The sequence below is a fragment of the Hoplias malabaricus genome, chromosome 4, assembly GCF_029633855.1.
Source record: "Hoplias malabaricus isolate fHopMal1 chromosome 4, fHopMal1.hap1, whole genome shotgun sequence".
NCBI classification, from domain to species: Eukaryota; Metazoa; Chordata; class Actinopteri; order Characiformes; family Erythrinidae; genus Hoplias; species Hoplias malabaricus.
In genome coordinates, this window is record NC_089803.1 from 40275767 (window position 1) to 40295442 (window position 19676).

Here is a 19676-nt window from a genome sequence, read left to right on the forward strand (position 1 = left end):
AAAAGAAAAAAAAAAAAAAAAAACAACAAACATGGTTGGTGTGGTTAAATTTAGTTGTAAAAAATGGACAGATTTAAGGAACATTTAAAATCTACATAAAAACACAAGATCTAAATTTGGAGAATTATAAATTTGGAAAATTATGATTTTGGAGAACTGTAAAAACAGAAGTGTTCTCAGAAATGATAAAAATTTTTCCACACCAAGGCTTGATTTTAAGGCAACCACACATTCAAGACATCATTTATTTCTTCACGTAGGTGGGGAGTTAGGGGTGGACGTGAGTGCAAAGAGTAGACAGTGTGGGAAGAACAACCTGAGTGTCATGTAAATTTGACAAGCAGAAAAAGAATTTGTATATATAGAGATAGAGACAGTTAGTCGATCAGTCGCAGATCTATGCGATGCTGAAACTACAAAGAGTCCTTGAACCAGACGACATCTCCAGGGTCTGAAAAACCAAAAACACAAATGTGAGAAACATTCAAAACTAATACTAACTCAACTGTAATAAAAGACCATTTCTAATCATAAATTTGAAAGTGTTTTTATAATAATGTTCCTTGAGGCCCACTGTCCATGTCAGTGTTAATGTACTTTATCACAATCATTCAGTACCAAGGTTTGAGCTGAATTGGATCAGGTTGTTAGGAGTAGCAAAAAAAAAACTGCAGCGGGAATCTAAGACAAGGCTTAGCAAATACAGTAACTGAAAACTCCACCTCAGCTGTTCAGAGATCAGCCTATAGTTACCAAACTCTGAAACACCATACTAGTTTTGTTCAAATATATAAATGAATTTGTTTTCAGGCATGGTGACTCATTGGCCCAAACAGCTGATCCCAATCAATAAGAGTTGGTAATTGCTTAAAAACTGGATCATCAAGTCTATCTGGGAATAGTTTATATGCCAAATAATGCATTCCTACCTTGTTTCTGTTTCTGCAATATTGCACTCCATTCTAGAAATATAAAAATACATATTCAAAAAGTGTTAACACATTCAAACAGCAGTTTTAAAAATGTTCCTAATAAAGAACACTTTTAGGACAGTAAAAAAAATTGAGATGGTTAATCAAATTCTATTGTGTTGATGAACTGTTGAATTTTAAATATTTTACACTGAATGCTCTAGTTGAGTGAAAATGAAAATAAAATTAAAGCTGTGAATTGTTGCACACCCAAAATATAAGATTAGTGCAATCTTACCTCGTGTATGATACTTCACAGCTTCCTCCAGATGTGGACAACTAAGCAGCAGTTCTTCAGAATTTGCAGATTCTACTGAGAAGTGGATTTGTGAAGACATAAAGGAAGGTGGGGGTGAAATTTCAGTGGTCATCTCTCCAGCAACCGGGTGTGAGGTTGCAGTTGGACTCATCTCTGCTGTGCCTTGAGGTGCAACTGAATCTAAAATTTCTGCTGTTGGACAATTGCTGATGAAACTGAGCCCCCACTGGTTCTCTAGAAGCACCTTGATACCTGGAGGTTCTTCCACTACTCCTCCAGATCCACCTGATTTCACTTTAGCAGCGTAGCTGATTTCAGGCTGCAGCTTCGCGGGGCTGTCCTTCACTGGGAAGGCAGGTGGGGGTTTAAGAGACGACAAAGTGTTTCCCACACACCGCTCCTTCAGTGGGTCCGTCTTGGCTGATCTGAGGGCACGAGAGCTTCTGTATGCTCTGTTGTCCGTCCGCTGCTCCCTGTGCAAGCTAGAAATGAAAACTTGCGTGTGGCCAGTCCTTTGTGTCAAGCTCTCATTAGAGCTGCTTAATGAAGTTTGACGGGTGGACCGTTTGTCCACTCCAGCTGCACAGCCTCCTCCTCCTCCTCCACCACAGCTGCCAGAGCCAGGAGAAAGGCGCCGGTTCCGGATGTGTGGCTCCGGTTTAGGAGCCGAAACGAGCACAGCTGGGTCACACAGGGAGTCAGACTCACACACAGCATTATTCGCCACCCATGTACCTGACAGAAAAGGATGCAATTAAAGTCTCCATTAATTACATATAAGGGATAGCTGAGGCTAATCTATTTTTACAAAGCAATTATAATAAAAACAAAGTCCAAAGAGTCATAGCCAGTCATAACCAGCTCCATGATCAATTAACAGGACATATGTTATCTGCTAGCTTCAATAAATATGTATAGTAATTTCCTATAATGGAAATACGATCATTTTACAAAACCACGCAATAAATTCAGGAGCTGAAAATTGATGATTACTAGGCCTGAACGGTTTTGGGATTTTTTTTATTTTCTGACCAATGTGGCTATAAACCTTCATATATTCATATATTTCGTTGAGGCAGAAACATTATAGAAGTGTGAACATTAGGCCTATGTCCTGGTTTTCTCTTCCAGAGTCGTTTTGATCTGGCCTTAGGAATAGATTTTCCGCGACGACGAAATTTAAACTGCGTTTGTGAAACTAGCCGCGTTGGGCAGTGAAGTGCATTTTAAAACGTTCATTCAACACGTCCATCTCACCAATAGCAGAAAAACAAATTTTAGACAACGCTTATTTTGTGTAACCGTGTATTATTTACTTCGCGAGAGTCAGCTAAGTAGCTAAGTGAGCTAACAACTTCGGTGGACTGTTTTAGCTTGACAACGCTAAGTCTTAACGACGTCTAGCAACAAAAACCTGACGCTGGGACTGGCTCGTTATTTTCCGTTCCACCTTAAATGTTTCCGCACTTGCACTCTGGCGCCCTAAAACCAACGGCTGCACCATTTAAGGTGGACCAGAAAATTCAAACACAAAGATGTTCAAACACGACTCGCCCGAGCTGAAACAAAACAAACGTTAGCGGGATGTCTGCGGGCTGTCCGCTGGGGTGACAGTGATCGGTGCTGAAGCGCCTCGTCGGAAAAAAGGACAGCACGCTTTCGTAAGGAAAGTTTCCTAAGAGTTCAGCTCAGCGCGGTTTACTCGGCCCGAACAAACTCCCTCAGACACGGATTAAAGAGGACATTAGACCTGTCTCCCCTTAGCGCTCAGAGCTCTGCCTCACCTGGTTTGATGTGCATATCGGTGGGTTAATCTCCGGGCTGATCTGAATGTTGATAGGGGGTTTTATTTGTGGAGAGACGGCGTGTGTGAGAGCTGAGTCTGAGGCGGCGGGTGGAAGTAGATTCTCGTAAGTTCCGCGGGTGGAGGCGCCAACAGACAGACCACCTCACCAGCGCCGCCCTCAGGGGCTCTGACTCTACACTAGTGTGCAACAAACAGACGTGGCTTTCCCTACAGACTATCAGCGCTGCATTTCAAATACACTATATTGACAAAAGTATTCACTCATCCATTCTAATAATTGAATCCATGTGTTTCAGTCGCCTCCACGGCTATGGAGAAACCAAGAACCTAGCCATACAGACTGCTTCTACAAACATTTGTGAAAGACTGGGTGAATTCGGGATCTCAGTGAATTCCAGTGGTACGGTGATAGGATGCCACCTGTGCAACGAGTCCAGTCGTGAAATTTCCTTACCAATGTATAAATCCAGGAAAAATAACGCGAACTTTATTATTAAAATATAGGCACACACTGAATAATCACTGGATTAGGAACACCTACCTCGTGTCTACACGCATTGTTCTCATCCCCATTTTTCCCTGTTCTTCAGTGACCAGGATGTACAGATATTTGATTCATATGATATTCAATTTAGCTGCTTCTTTTTAGCTACTTTTGATTTTCTATTCTGTGTGTAACCCCAGAACACAGGTTTTGCAGAACATTGGTGGGCAACAGCCATTGTGGAGAGCCATTGTGACCTGGTATCTTCCATTTTTTATCAGTCAGAACATAGCATAACATTGCCACTTGCTTCCCCATTTGGTAATTTGGAGGTTGTAAAATTCAAATACTGCTATACTTATTTCAAATTTCATATGGTGGTACCTAGCAGAAAATGGCTACTTATATGTGATGGCATAAAACGCTGGTGCCAAACAACAAATATGTGTGACTTTTAACAATCTCTCTCTCTCTCTCTCTCTCTCTCTCTCTTTCTCTCTCTCTCTGTGTATATCTCACTATCACAGAATGAACATGTATGGTAGAGGAAGAGCAATGGGAGATATTCAACTAATGTTTGTAAACCTGGGAATGCAGGGAGTTGCTCAGGATATCCCTGCCCCCAAAGCTCCCCATGGGACAATGTAGCTTGTGTTGTTGTGACAGTGTTTTCACTGAAATTCGGGCTTGAACATTACATCAACCAGAGTTTGATTGTGTAACAGAGCTGCCTGTCAGCATATCATGTCTCATTTTTCAGTGACAGAAATGAAAAGTACCACACAGCATGTACAAACCCAATTTGTAAACATTGAGACATTTTGTAAAATACAATTCAAACAAGAATATCTGATTATTTAATTCTCCTAAACATTTACTTAATTGAGCAATCCAGAGCAATCTCAGTCTGTATAGGGCAAGGCTCCTGCTGAAACAACAAGAAATTTCTTTTTAATGTGCATGAATTTATAGAGTCATTAGGAAGCATTACATGATAAACTATAATACAATTTTCACAAATATAACCACATGGGCTCTGGAGCTCTTCGGAAAATTCTTGCTACTTACAACAGTTCACTGCTTCTGTAAGAAATGTATCATGAAAGTTTTATGCAGAAATACAGATTGTTAACAGTGAAAGGTGCAAATGCCAACATCTGCCATGGTGTGGGGTTACATATGTGTATCTCAGAATACCTGGTGAACATTTGAACCATTTGAAGCTCAGCCCCTGCAAGACTGAGCTACTTTACACTGTGGGAACTACTCTATGACCTGATATTTTCCTATAAGAGCTCTCTAGTCATTCTGTCTGAAGATGCACACAGCTAAGAAGTAACTTTTGATGCCCAGTTATTGTTCTTGACATATATTTTGAACCAGACACATCCATGAAGGTTTCTCATGTACAGCTTATGATCAATTGATATCTTTTTTCTCTTCAGGAGGCAACCAATTTACTAGTTCACTCTCTCAACTACTGCAACTTGATCCTTGTTGGATGTCTTCAGTGGGCCATCCAGCCATTTCAGCTCATCCAGAAAGTGATGACATGGCTGGTCTTCAATTGTGCAACTTTCTTTAAGGTCATTTCATTGCTGCGTTCCCTTCACTGACTTCCAGTAGATGTATGCATTCAATCTAAAACCTAGAAAGCCAAGTATGGACCAGCTCCACCCTTTATGATGGCAATGGTCAACACCCAATTTGAGCCTCAAGTGCTTTATGCATCACAGCTTAAATGGCTCGGCTTGAACCATCATCTTTAAAGTCACATGGGAGACAAACATCAAGATTCTTCTCTGCCCAGGCTTCCAGATGATTGAATGAACTTCCAGTGGCTATACATACAACAGCATGTGTAAAGGTACCACTGGTGTGGAGGTGTATATTTAGATTTTAGAGAGACTCCCATCCAAGTGGCATCGTTTCCAGGGAAGACAATGGCAATCACATACTGCTGAGTAGCTGATGGATTTTGCATTTCTACAACATGCAAAAATAATTCCAATTGCAAAACTACAACAAAACAACTGATTACACACTGTAATTAAAAGGAAACCTGATATAGGTCAATTAAATCAAGCTTCAATGGGATAATCATTGTTTTCAAACTACGTATGTTAATTTCACCATTGTATACACAATTCCGTGTGTTATATAAGAAAAAAAAATTATGTTTCCATGTCCAGATACAAAACACAGTGGTTTGATACAGTGCCTGTTTCCATTATTCATTCATTCATTATCTGTAATCGCTTATCCAGTTCAGGGTCATGGCCTGTTTCCACCATGCAACAGCTAATGAAGTATGGGTTCAAACTAATCCAAGATTCATTTTATTACACCAGGCCCATATGTGCCATTCATCAATCCATCACAGGGCATCCCTATTTTCCCCCATGTTTTCTCACATTGGAGAACTGACTGAAATATACAAAAATTACTTTATTATTCTACACAGTTATGTTCATTATACATAGACTAGGCAACGTTTAACATGTAGGCTTCTTTGGTATATGTTTACAACTAAATATTCCCACTCTCAGAGTGACAGCCGTGTTTTCAGTTTCTGCCATCAGTGTGAAGAACCTCATTTGTGTATTTATATGATCAGCGTAATATGATTTATTGAATTTTGGTGTGGATACTTCATATGTATATCATTGATGTCCAATGAAAAATATGTGTCCCCATTTTATTTGTTATTGTATTTTATTTGCCCCATTTTATCTAGGTTTACTACATCATTTGAATATACATACATATTATGTGTCCTTCACATTGTGTGGAAATTCCATGCTGAATGGACCAATAGAAATGTTTAAAAATTAAATGGAATAAAATATTTTTACAAAGATTTTATCCTTCTCCTGTAAAATTGCTATTTTGGTGATACAGTGCCTTGTAAAAGTATTCACCCTCTTGGCTTTTTACCTATTTTGTTACATTATAGCCTGTATTTAAATTTTTGTTTTCCCAATCTGAATTGTATGTAGGGCGGCACGGTGGTGCAGCAGGTAGTGTTGCAGTCACACAGCTCCAGGGACCTGGAGGTTGTGGGTTCGATTCCAAAGTGTCCGTAGGTGTGAGTGAATGTGTGTGTGACTGTGTTGCCCTGTGTAGGACTGGCGCCCCCTCCAGGGTGTATTCCCGCCTTACGCCCAATGATTCCAGGTAGGCTCTGGACCTACCGCGACCCTGAACTGGATAAGCGGTTACAGATACTGAATGAATGAATGAACTGTATGTGATACATCTAAACAAAATATTGTTAGATGGTGAAATGAAATTATATAGGGGTGGCATGGTGGCGCAGCATATATATATAAAATTAGGAATAATAAAATAAAAAAGGAATAAAAAACAGAAAAATTACATGAAATAAAAAAATATGCCATTTGCTATGAAGCCCCTTGGAAGTTCTGGTGCAACTAATTACTTTCAGAAGTCAAATGCTTACTGAAATGAAGTCTACCTGTGTACAATCTAAGTGTCACATGATCTGTCAATATATAAACACCTTTTCTGAAAGGCCTCAGAGGCTGCAACACCATTAAGCAAGAGACACCACCAACCAAACAATACCATGAAGACCAAGGAGATGTCCAAACATGTCAGGGACAAAATTGTTGAGAAGCACATGTAAGGGTTGGGTTATAAAAAATATCCAAATGTCTGATGATCCCTGGAGCATCATCAAATGGAAAGAACATGGTACCACAACAAACCAGCCAAAAGTGGGCCGACCACCCGAGAGGCAGCACAGAGACCAAAATAGCTGAAGCAGTTTTGCCTTGAGGAATGGAAAGGGATAAAGGGAAATCCCAATGGCAATTTGTAGACATGTTCTGTAAACGAAATGATGCAAACCCTCAAATAATCCATTTTAACTCCAGCTTGTGAAGTTGCAAAAGACAAAAAATGCCACCCGTGCAACAAGTCCAGTCCAATGCTACCAAATACCTGACAGTCTGTGAAATTGCCACTGTCAGTGGTATTATAGCAAATTGCAAGTGATTGGGAATGACAGCAACTCAGTCATAAAGTGGTCGGCCATGTAAAATGACTGAGCAGGGTCAGCGGATGCTCAGGCATAGCGTTATGGACATCCAGACTTCATGTGGCCTTAAGATTAGCTCAAAAGTGGGGGCGGCACAGTGGCGCAGCAGGTAGTGTTGCAGTCACACAGCTCCAGGAGGTTGTGGGTTCGATTCCCACTCCGGGTAACTGTCTGTGAGGAGTTGGTGTGTTCTCCCCGTGTCCGTGTGTCACAGTCAAAAAACACATGTTGGTAGGTGGATTGGCGACTCAAAAGTGTTGCTCTGTGAAGGATTGGCGCCCCCTCCAGTGTGTATTCCTGCCTTGCGCCCAATGATTCCAGGTAGGCTCTGGACCCACCGCGACCCTGAACTGGATAAGCGGTTACAGATAATGAATGGATGAAGTGGATGATTCATGCTTCTCTGTCTGGCAATCTGATGGATGAGTCTGGGTTTGGTGGTTGCCAGGAGCATGGTACTTGTCTAACTGCATTGTGCTTAAATGTAAAGTTTGGTGGAGGGGGATTATGGTGTTTGGTTGTTTTTTAGGAGTTGGGCTCAGCCCCTTAGTTCCAGTGAAGGGCACTCTTATTGCTTCATCAAATTGTGGACAATCTGATGCTCCCAAATGTGTGGGAAGAGTTTAGGGATGGCCCCTACCTGTGCCACAATGTCTGTGCACCAGTGCGCAAAGCAAGGTCTATAAAGACATGGATGAGTGAGTTTGTTGTGGAAGAACTTGACTGGCCTGCAGAGAACCCTGACCTCAACCCAATAGAACACCAGTGTCTGAACTCACAAATGTGCTTTGGGAAAAGAATGGTAAAAATTCCCATAAACACACTACTAAACCATGTTGAAAGCCTTCCCACAAGAGCTGAAGCCTTCATTGCTGTAAAGGGTGGGCCGACATAATGAGCAAATACTAGTGAAATGCGTGTTCAGTTTTTTGATGTCAGTGTTTCATTTTGGTTTTAAATATGTAAAGATTTATCTCTGAATGGATCACATACTCCAAATGTGATTAGGTGTTTGACTGAAGAGGGTTTTTCCCCTGCTGGTATACAAAGTGAAGGGAGTGATGCAGTTCCAGTGAGCCTTGGTACCATCTTGATCTTACTTCACACTACAACAGGGGGCAGTGTAGTCCTCTGCTCGTTTGTAGAGTCGCCTGCAGAAGAAGGTGAGCATCAGAACAGAAGAGACGGGCGATAAACTGCTTTATTCCTACGCACAGTTTAGAGTCTCCGGTGAGGTTCAGCACGATGTATCACCCGTATTTCTCTGGCGTGGTGGAGGAGCAGTGTCTGAAGGAGGAGTATGAGGAGGTCACACTCTGTGAGGACGGAGTCATTAAAACCGAAGACAACGAGGAGTCCGAGAGCGACGCTGAGGATTTAGATGGTGAGACATGACACTTCATACTCCGTCATTTCAGAGAATAACGGTTTACATCAGCTCAGACTGTACACTTTAACCAGACACTGTCTTAGTCGACCTAACGACAGCAGAGCATCAAAACAAACTCACGGAATCTCTGAATAACGGAGAAATAAAAACAACCCCAGCCTCCAAGCCCTGCTATAAACAGAAGGCTTTTTGTTTGAGCTGGTACAGTCAGCAGAAAAACACTCCTGTCACACATGCTGGGTCAAACACAACCTCCTTCAAATACAGACTTCTGACATTACTGTGGGTCCCAGTGCCATCTTTGAGAGACAGTTTGGTGAGCGACAGCTAGGCCAGGATTTGGCCTGTGGGCCTGTGACCGGACTGGACTCATCCACTGACCAGAGCCTATGCCCCTGACAGCAGCTGCAGCCTCGACCATGTTCTGCCCCTAGTCTCAGACAGAGGCGGTATATTCCTGGTCTCAGTGTAGTTAATGAGTCCTGTGGTTAAGTAGCTAACTAGCTCCCTGAATATATCAAAATAATTCCATGAATGTAAGTTAGGTGGTCCCAGAATAATGACTTATTTCATGCTGCTTATTGGAAGCAACTATATTAAATATAAATGCATTTTATATTAATAAATTGTGTATTTAAACCAACCTTTAAAACATTTTTCTGATGATACCTTATGGGCTCCATGAGAATCAGAAGACCCCATACCCTTCATTTGAACTTTAAACAGTTTTTGTTTGTTTAATGTGCATTTATTTGTTTTTGTACAATGTACAACCAAATGTGTCTTCTGTGTTGAATTCATCCACAGCAGTGAACACAAACACCAGTGCACTAAGGGCAGTAAACACAGTGAACCTGGTACGGTGGGCAGGCATCCCCTGCACCTGGAGAGCAATTGGGGGTTAGATGCCTTGCTTAGGGACACTTGGATTGAGCACAGCACTGTTTCTTTACTTCCAGAGTGCACAGTTCCCCTGCTGGTTGTAGAAATAGAACCAGTAACATTCCAGCTCCAAAGTTGCTTATGTAAACCTAAGGCACTGGCTGCTAAAATGAATTAAAATGTTCAGTGTATTATTAGTACAATTTATTTACAGTTTATGGACATATAAACTATAATTACATTTTATATATGGATGTACTTTAAGCTCAGAGTGTTGGAAAAAGGTCTCCCTTTCAGGCTCATTAAAAAAAAAAAGTAGGGCTGTACCAGTAAGAAAAACCTGGACTGAAATTAGCATCAACATTTGTAAATTGTTGAAATAGGAATAATATGATTTACATAGCCCCCTCCAGGATATGTCCCTGCCTTGCACCCAGTGATTTCGGATAAGCTCCAGACCCACTGCGACCCTGAAAAGGATAACTGGTTAAAGAAATTGAATGAATGAATGAAATTCCTATTGGATTAACATTTTACAGAATTCTTAAGTCTGTTCCTGTGGAGCCTGTGATTGAGTGATTGTCAGAGTGTTTTTATGGAGTTTACAATAAATGATAAAATAATATAATGTGATTTTTATCATTTAAGAATTTAAAGTTGTCAGTGCAGGTAGGTCCACCTGCTAAGCATCACTATGCACCTTCAACAGTGCTGCTGTGTCAGCTGAAAAAAGAAGAGTGTTGCAGGAACATCTTCCTACAGCCGCCCCCCCACCCCAACCTGGCCCTAGGATCTTAACTTTCTTATGCCTTGTCATTTGGAGAGCTTCCTTATTTTGCATCATCCACCAAGTCTTTCAGTGCCTTGGCACTTGGCAATTTCATTAAGACCATGGTCATATATTTTTACATTTATTTAACACAAGCAGAACATATTATTTGAAATGTTACACAGAGATAGAATGGGCAACATTGACTTATTATAACTATCAAAGTGTCAGATAATTTACTAAAAATGTCAGGGTAAAGCATAAGCTAAGATCTAAGAATGTGAATTTAGTAATTTTATATGTTAAGGTACACACCACATTATTGTTAATGTATAAAAATACAGTCTGTTGGTGGTTAATTCATGAAATGGTTGAACCTTACCATTTAACAAACTATTAACAAACTAATTAACAAACATGTGACAACGCTGACAGGCTTAATGTTTTACTAGTGGGGTAGACAATGTAAGGTCAGTATCCAGCAAGATCTGAGGTTTAACAGTGTAAATGGCTGTGGGTTCACTATTTGGCAAACAACAGGTCACTATTGCCCTAACTAGCTGTGTGTTCTCAATGATTATTAATGAATTTGAATATATTAACAACACAATTAATAGCCATTAATTAAGAGATTTTAAACCATTTATAAATATTTATAAGTGTAGTCTTATTCTAAAGTGGTATCTAAGTATTAGATATTCCTCACAGTGCTAAAAAACACGCTCATTGGGGAATGGATGATGTTGGACAGCCCAAATAACATCTGGCCTGGAGATAGTGGCTTAAAGCAACTAGAGTTTATTCGCCACCAGCCAGATAAGAGATACTTGTTATCCCGTCTTATGTCTGTGTGAGGACTAGTGTGTGTAGCATGTGGATGTAAGCACTAGTGCAAAAGCTAACATGAAAGGAAAAGCTACATGTAAGAAGATGATAAATCTCTTAGCAAACAAATACCTACAATGCATCAATCTCACATTTGTAATATGGAAAACTTTTAATTTTCTTTAAAGAAACACTGCAAAATATTTTTAGCTTAAAAGTACACTTTAAAAAAATTATGATGCTTCATTAGGCTGTAATAGGCAGAATAGAGCCTATGCCAAAGGTGCTGTAGGCTAAGCACTGGAGAAACTGCATTATGTAACTTTTGGAGGAGGGTAGAGAACATACTGCAGGAGACTATCAGAGAGTAAACTACTTGCAGCATGTGAATTAATTATATGAATAATAACACTTGCATAACAAATAATTTATTACCCCTTATTTCTCATTACATTTTATTGTAATCTATGTTTCAGGCATTGAAGTATGTGTGAAGGATGAGCCAGAAGAACAAAGCTTGTGTGAAGAAATGGCAGCATATACTGAGTACGGTGAAGAAATTGCTCACCCAAGCTATCACAATGTCATCTTCTCAGCAGAGTATGTTAACCAAGATAAAAACACTGAAATAAAGTGTTATCCCTGTCCTCACTGTGAGAAAAGTTTCGCTAGACCCCAGTTTTTAAAAAACCATCTAAGAACTCATACTGGAGAGAAGCCTTACCTCTGCTCTGAATGTGGGAAGAGCTTTTCTCATCAAGCTTCATTAACAGGTCATCTGAGAACACATACAGGAGAGAAACCCTATCAGTGCTCAGAGTGTGGGAAAAAGTTCTCCCTTTCAGGCTCATTAAAATTACATGAAAGGATACATACTGGAGAGAAGCCTTACCCCTGCTTCGAGTGTGGGAAGAGTTTCTCAAGACAGGAGTTTTTGAAAAAACATCAAAGAATGCATTCTGGAGAGAAACCGTTTAGTTGTTCCATGTGCGGCAAACGGTTTTCACATCCGAGCTCCTTGAAGGATCATGAGGGACTTCACACTGGAGAAAAGCCTTATAGCTGTGCTGATTGTGGAAGGAAGTTTTCGCATCCAAGTTCGCTGAAGGTTCATGAAAGGATTCATACTGGAGAGAAGCCGTACCACTGCTCTCATTGCGGGAAGAGCTTCTCTCATCTTCCATCTCTAAAGATTCATGTCAGAGGTCATACCGGAGAAAAGCCTTACCCATGTTCTCTATGTGGGAAAAGCTTCTCTCATGCCGGTCTACTGAGAAGTCATCAGAGGATGCATACAGGAGAGAAACCCTATCATTGTGGTCAGTGTGGGAAGAGCTTCTCTCAGTCAAGCGCTTTGAAAGTTCACCAGAGAATTCATACCGGTGAGAAGCCTTACCAGTGCTCTCGATGTGATAAAAGTTTTTCTCACCCAAGTTCTTTAAAAGTGCATGAGCTGAAACATACTGGAGAGAGGCCCTTTGAATGTGATCAGTGTGGGAAAACTTTTCTCAGAGCAGGGTATTTAAAAGTGCACCAGAAAAGACATGAGGAAGAAAAAATAATGATTACTTCATTCACCTTGTAGACACTTTTCATAACATTCTTGACTGAAGCCATTTCAGAAGAAATGGGTTTGCTTGTGGCCTGTACTATTGCAATTAGAAATGTCATTAAGCATAAAAAATAATAGCAATAATTAATCAGAACTTGATTTCAGTAGGATTTGCATGTTGTGTGCATTCTTGTTTTCATAATTGCATAGAAACACTAACAACAAAATACTGCCATTATGTGGTTAATGGCATTATAATACAGTATGTGTCTTAAAATACTATTTATTTATCAAACTCTACTATTTTAGGCATGTGGTGTTTTAAATACCTAGTGACCTTCTTCCGTTAGGAAAATTTTACCTTTCTATGGACAAAATATATATTTTTTCCAAACAAATAATGGAGAAAAATTGTAAAATTAGCTGTAGTCAGGTTTAAGTTTATGCACTTCACTTTTTAACTGTTATAAAATTATAATGTATAATTTTTTTATTTCTGTAAATTAATCCTTTAGGCATTTAGCTTTAGATAAATGCTTAAGATGTTTCATGCAAATGACCACAGGCCTTTTATACAATTATTTGTATAATGTGCCCTTCAGTGACCCCAGGCTCCTGTTACAGACACTAACCTTAATTAATTTTATTTAAACTGTCAGGTGTGTTATTCGTAGTACTCATCAACAGGAACAAACTTGTATTTTGTTTAACATAATATCGGTATTATAAGGGATGATGTGTTGGCTTTTTAAATTTTTGGCTCTAGAAATCTTTTCTTTAAGCCTTAGAGAAAATTTTGCACAGAAGAGCGGACAAGGTGGTTGGTTGAAAACATGCCTTTTTTTTTTTTTTTTGATGCAAAAGACTAAAACTTCAGTTAAACCTGGTCAGTGTCAGAATAAATGTTAGGTGGTCAGTTCCATATTAAAGAAGAACTCAAAAATAAAAAACTTAAATCTTCATAATTGCTACAGAGGTATGTTCAACATGGGTTTTAGATTCATGCAAAAACTACATTACATTAAAGTAAACTGAAGCAATCTTAAGATTTCAGTGTCACTTTGGTGAGTGAATCTTAAAGATAATAAAGACAAAGTAATTTATTCTCCATTTCCTCCTCAATGTTATTGAGGCTAGTCTTTAATATTTAGCTGATTGTATATAGTGTACAGCACTTAATTATCATGCAACTTATTTATTTTGAAAGTGTTAGTTAACCTGGGGGACAAAGTCTCAATGCCGCCTTTAGTGCATATACGTAATAACCAACATTAAGTTCTCAAATTGTACATGTGGTATTTATTTATCATATTCTACATATCTGTTTGTTTATTTAAGTTTATGTAGTATCCTGTTTATTCCATGCTAAAAATGAATAATTTTGTATGTGTATTTATGGACCTAATTGTGGATGATACATGGCCCTTTTTCCTCTTTTGAGACTCTGTAGGTAGATAGAATGATATTAAACATTTAATAGTCTGTGAGCCCTGCAACACTACTGTATCAGCCCAATAATTGGAATTTGTCTCTATAATCTCTTTGTTGTGCCTGTTTATTTACTGAATCATACCAATAAAATAAGTTAATGAAATACTATTGATCTTCATTATTAGAACATGTGATGTTTAATGGGACAAACCCATTTCCAGAAAAGTTGGGACACTGAGCAAAATGCAATGATGTACAAATTATTTAAATGAAATGAGAACAACAAAATATTTTGAATGTTGAAACTGAGGAGTTGAACTGTTTTTTTTTAAAGTAAATGTCCATTGTGAATTTGATGCCAGAAACGGCCTGAAAAACAGTTGTGACAGGTAACAAAAGACTGGTAAATTTGTGTTAAAAATAAATATGGTATTTGGCACTAGGTCAGTGACATGACTGGGTTTAAAATGAGTGTCTCAGAGAGGCTGAGCCTTCAGAAGTAAAGATGGGGAGGTTTTCTTTTCACTAGTTCATGAAAGACACTGTCGGCAAATAGTAACATAATTCAAGAATAACATTTCTCAACTTAAAATAGTAAGGAATTTGGGATCGGGGATTTTGGAACATAATATCATTTAAAGTTTTCAGAGAATCCAGAAGAATCTCTATATTTAAGGGACAAGCCCAAGAAACAATATTATTGGGCTGTGGTCTTCAGACATTAATCAAAATTTGAAACTCTTTTTGGAAATCATGGATGATGCATCTTCTGAGCTAAAGAGAACCTCTGCCTTGTTATAAGCACACAATTTAAAATCCAGCAACTGTGATGGTATGAGGGGTATTAGTGCACATGTCATGGGTGACTAGACCATCTGTGAAAGCAGTTAATGCTGAACAATATAGCAATATAAAATTTGGAGCAACGTGCATCCAAGGGACAGCATGGTTGCGCAGCAGGTAGTCCAAACAAACGTTGGTAGGTGGATTGGCGACTCAAAAGTGACCGTAGGTGTGAGTGTTGCCCTGTGAAGGACAGGCGCCCCCTCCAGGGTGTTTTCCTGCCTTGCGCCCAGTGATTCCAGGTAGATTCCAGACCCATCGTGACCCTGAACTGGTTAAGCGGTTACAATGAATGCATGAATGAATGTTGTCATCCAGATGACATATTTTATTTCAGTAAAACAAGACTAATGCACATTCTGTATGAATTACAACAGCATAGGTCCTTAGTTTAAGAGTTCGGGAGCTATTCTAGTCCAGAAGGTGTCACCCACTGAAAACAGACCCCATACTTAGTGGAGACCCCATATTGTTGAGCAGCTGAAATCATATAACAAGAAAGTACCTGAAAACAGTTCACTTTCAAAACTACAGCAACTGGTCGCCTCAGTTCCCAAATGCTTACATAGTGTTAAAAGCAAAATGGCAAAAAAGATCTGTACCTTGGTGGTTCTGAGCAGGGCTGTTACACGTGTAATGTAATGTGTGCAGGATGCCAAGATATATGTTCAATGAAAATAAAGGAAAAACTAATATAATAAAATAAATTCATAAAATAAAATCATTAATTCGTTTTCTGCAACCAATTTGTCCTGTTCAGGGTTGTGGTGGCTCTGGTGCCTATATCTAGAATCATGGGATACAAGGCAGGAATGGGGGCCAGTCCATCACAGGGCCTAACACTCATGAATATGAATACTTCTGAATAGCCTCAGGACCCTGGAGCTGTGTGACAGAGACCCTGCTTGATGCGCCACTGTGCAGCACACCAGAAACTTGGAATATTAAAAACAGAAGGTGCCCTGCCTCGTATCTTATCCAGCAAGAACATACATATTCAAATGACTTTTCAGTAAACTCTGAGACTAAGTTGAATAAACAAATGGAAGTCCACTTTAGAAGTTAAAAATACTGGTTGGAAGTCATGAATAAAATGAGTAAAATTATTTATAATTTATTTCTTTATATTTCTTACATCATTATATGTAAAAGGAAACAATTAGAAAACCATTAAAGTGTTGTTTTTTTGGGTCAAAATGACAAAATTGATTTGTGCATTCATCCTGTGGTGTGCTGCTGCCATGCGACTCTTGATTTCAAGGAGTCAATTGCAGTCATCTGGCCAGACAATGCTTCCACTGGCTTTTGGGTCATCTTGATTGCTTTGCCTGTTTAGATCCCAGTAGTAGGGCCATTCTCCAGTGTGAATACATTGGGGTCTAGCTGTATCTGAAAACCATGTGAATTCCTTGCCAAATCAAAGACACAAATGTGCATCAGCATAGACAACTTCAAATATGAAATATGGAAGGGCACAGGAAAGCAGACATGAGTGAAGTAGAGTGCAGCCTCCAAGTTTTCTATGTCCCCCTGTGTGATTTGTTTCTCTAAATGCAGGTTGAGATAAGATTTTTGCATATCCAATATGTTGGATAAAGGGAGAGCAGTAGAAAGGTGACACATGAGAAAAAATTCACCCGTCCAAGTTTGTAGAGAAATTCTACAACATAGACTTATTCATCCCAAATAAAGTGCTCAGTTAAAAAGAAACATAAGATAAATTAATAATTTAATAACAATTTTATATCTTTGGGTTTCTTAAAATTTAACCTGATATTTTTGGTGTTCTTATTTTGAAACTGTAAATGCATAAAATCTAATACTTTTAATAATTATAATCATACACAAAGTCAGATGTAAAATATCCTATGCCAATCCATTAGAGCTTCACATAGGGCCCACCCCAAACTCTTTCTACCCACAGCCACATAATTTCTATTGTTCCAATCCTACAACTATACCCTAAGATTGCTGTGGCCATTTATGATCTGATCAGCAACCAGCAACCCTTAACATCTACAGTTAATCATTCAGCTTATCGCATGAGTACCCAAACCACCCACTGCATCACTAACTCTTCACAGGGGACCTCAGGTATTCACCTCCCCTTGTCAGTGATTCGCTGAATTAAGCCCACAATACCTCCAGAAGGCTCAACAGTGAAGTCTGGTGTCCCAGACCCACCCCCCTCCAGGCTAGCTTTATAGTCCTACCTTACCCTTAAGAATCAACAACTGTAAATCCACACTGGCCTCTCTGGTGACTAAGGCTGTACCTAGTCCCACTGGCACTGTTAATGCATGCTCAGTGCCACCAGTTCCACGTGATCTTTTTACATGCTACATCACCAACCACCACAACAGCACCTCTACAGTGCATTTCCCCAACTAGTCTGTGTTCTCCTTATCCACAGTTGTTTCTGATAACTCCTTTACAGCTGCCCTTAATTTACGGTCCCTGATGCCGAACTGCACAAGCAGGGATGTGGCCGGTTTGGCTACAAATCCTCTAACACCTATCTCCACCGGTCATACATGTGCCTGCCACCCAGGTTCCCTCACCTCAGCTGCCAAAACTGCATACTTCAACTTATTCCTTTCCAATGATCCATTTACTGCATCCTGAAATGGAACTGTTAACTCTATTAAATAAACTATCCATTTACTTTCAGAGTACAGCACCATATCTGGTGTCAGTGAAGTTAATGCAATGCACTCTGGGACCTGCAGCTTTTTTATCTACGTCCACCAGCAATTTCCAATCTTGTGATTCGCCCTCCTGAATACATTCATCCTCACATACAAACCTAATCACTTTTTTACTACAACCACTTGTTAATGCGTTTACCTCTAAGCGATTGCTGTCCAACAAACATGCTAAAACCCTTAACACCTGATTGTCTCCATTTATACCTCTCCTACGACAAACTAACTTTACAAGCTGATAGAATATGCTTCACTGTTCCAACCCCTGTACATAATCCACACCTAGGGTGTTCAGCTACCCACTATCCAACATTTTGTGGAGTTGGAAGCACATCATAAATTGATCCAAGCAAAAATTTAATACGACTTGCCTCCATTGCCCACAATTCTTGCCAAATAAATCTACAAATAAATCTAGTCATCTAGTCATCATTTGCCTTCTCTCTGGTGATGTGCCCTTACTAAACACTTTCCACAAATCACCTTACCCAAGGCCCGCTCTTCCGCATTGCACTTGGGCAATCACATCCCTTAGTTCTAATGAGCTGCTGGCTACCTGCACGACCACTTTTGGATTCCACTTCTTTCCTGCTTTTGTGACTGGCACTGCTCCTTTAGCCACTGCATCCTTTGATCCTGACAAAATCATCTCGCAACTCACCTTTGCACATTTAAATTCCTCAACTAAACTTGTGAGCAGGAGCTCCAGTACCCCTCTCCCATACCGTGCCACACTACTTAAACATGGTGACACCCCTAGCCACTTCCTTATAGCCATGTTCATAACCCTTTCCATCCTCTCTACTTATGTGATCGAAACGTCATAAACTATCAACGGCCATCTAATATAAGGCAGAAAGACAAACTCTCAATCAATGCTGATCAATCAATGCTATTAATAGCCTTCATCAATTCAGCCTTGATTCCCACAACTTGGTTGGTATAATTTAGTGCTGCACTATACCATCTACCTAAACTCTTCACTGGTCTCTCCAGTTCTGTAGGACTCATTTTTCCTTCCATCAAAAATTTTTCCTTTGACAATGACTTCTAGACTTGCTCTGTTTAATTTTCATCCTAGCCAACCTTAGATTATCATTTAACTTCCCCAGCAACCACCGTTAGCAAAGAACAGTAGTCGTCAGGGTCGTCATGTCATCCATGTAAGCCCTGATTGGGGGAAGCCCAGTACCATCATACAACCTCTCCCCACCTATGACCCACTTAGAGGCCCTGATTACTACCTCCATTACCATCGTAAATTGTAATGGTGAAATCGTACATCCAGCCATTATATCTATTTCTAACTGCTGCCATGATGTAACAAGCTCCCTTGTACAAAAGCAAAATTGAATGTCCTCAAAATATGCTTTAACTAGCCTAGTAACTTTATCTGGCACCTGAAAAAATTCAAAGGCTTTCCACCTAAGTTTATGTAACGCTGAGCCAAATGCATTTTCCAAATCTAGGAAAACGACTTGTAGTTCTCTACCCTTTCTTTGCTTATATTATAATAAATAAAATTTATGGAATGTAGTACATTTACATTAATTACATTGATTTATTTTAATAAATAAAAGAAAGTATTTTACTTATGTTACATTTTACATCTGCAGCTGGGAGAGAGAGAGAGAGAGAGAGAGAGAGAGAGAGAGATACTTTTATTTTGAAATTGTTCTTCTGGGTGTTTGTGCT

The 19676-nt window shown here is 39.5% G+C and overlaps 2 protein-coding genes across 2 annotated transcripts; one reads left to right on the forward strand and one right to left on the reverse strand.

The window, feature by feature from the left end:
* Nucleotides 1-3249, reverse strand: si:ch211-214j24.10 (uncharacterized protein LOC558894 homolog). Its single transcript, XM_066667407.1, has 4 exons — nucleotides 3015-3249; nucleotides 1210-1965; nucleotides 930-962; nucleotides 1-451 (listed from the first exon to the last, which is right to left on the reverse strand). Exons 1-4 carry the CDS (start codon nucleotides 3028-3030, stop codon nucleotides 414-416), a joined length of 843 nt encoding a protein of 280 aa, XP_066523504.1. The 5' UTR covers nucleotides 3031-3249; the 3' UTR covers nucleotides 1-413.
* Nucleotides 3250-8746: 5497 nt separating this feature from the next.
* LOC136694053 (zinc finger protein 135-like) lies at nucleotides 8747-14569 on the forward strand. Its single transcript, XM_066667402.1, has 2 exons — nucleotides 8747-8968; nucleotides 11927-14569. The coding sequence occupies exons 1-2, from the start codon at nucleotides 8830-8832 to the stop codon at nucleotides 13033-13035; spliced, it is 1248 nt and encodes a 415-aa protein (XP_066523499.1). The 5' UTR covers nucleotides 8747-8829; the 3' UTR covers nucleotides 13036-14569.
* The last annotated feature ends 5107 nt before the right edge of the window (nucleotides 14570-19676 follow it).

What these genes read in the sequence shown, in the direction of transcription:
- si:ch211-214j24.10 (XM_066667407.1), bottom strand. An exon ending in TGTGAAGTATCATACACGAG is followed by an intron (nt 963 to 1,209) that starts GTAAGATTGCAC and finishes TTATATTTCTAG; the next exon opens with AATGGAGTGCAATATTGCAG. An exon ending in ATTGCAGAAACAGAAACAAG is followed by an intron (nt 452 to 929) that starts GTAGGAATGCAT and finishes TTGGTTTTTCAG; the next exon opens with ACCCTGGAGATGTCGTCTGG.
- LOC136694053 (XM_066667402.1), top strand. Translation starts at nt 8,830, where the DNA reads ATGTATCACCCGTATTTCTCTGGCGTGGTGGAGGAGCAGTGTCTGAAG. An exon ending in CGACGCTGAGGATTTAGATG is followed by an intron (nt 8,969 to 11,926) that starts GTGAGACATGAC and finishes TCTATGTTTCAG; the next exon opens with GCATTGAAGTATGTGTGAAG.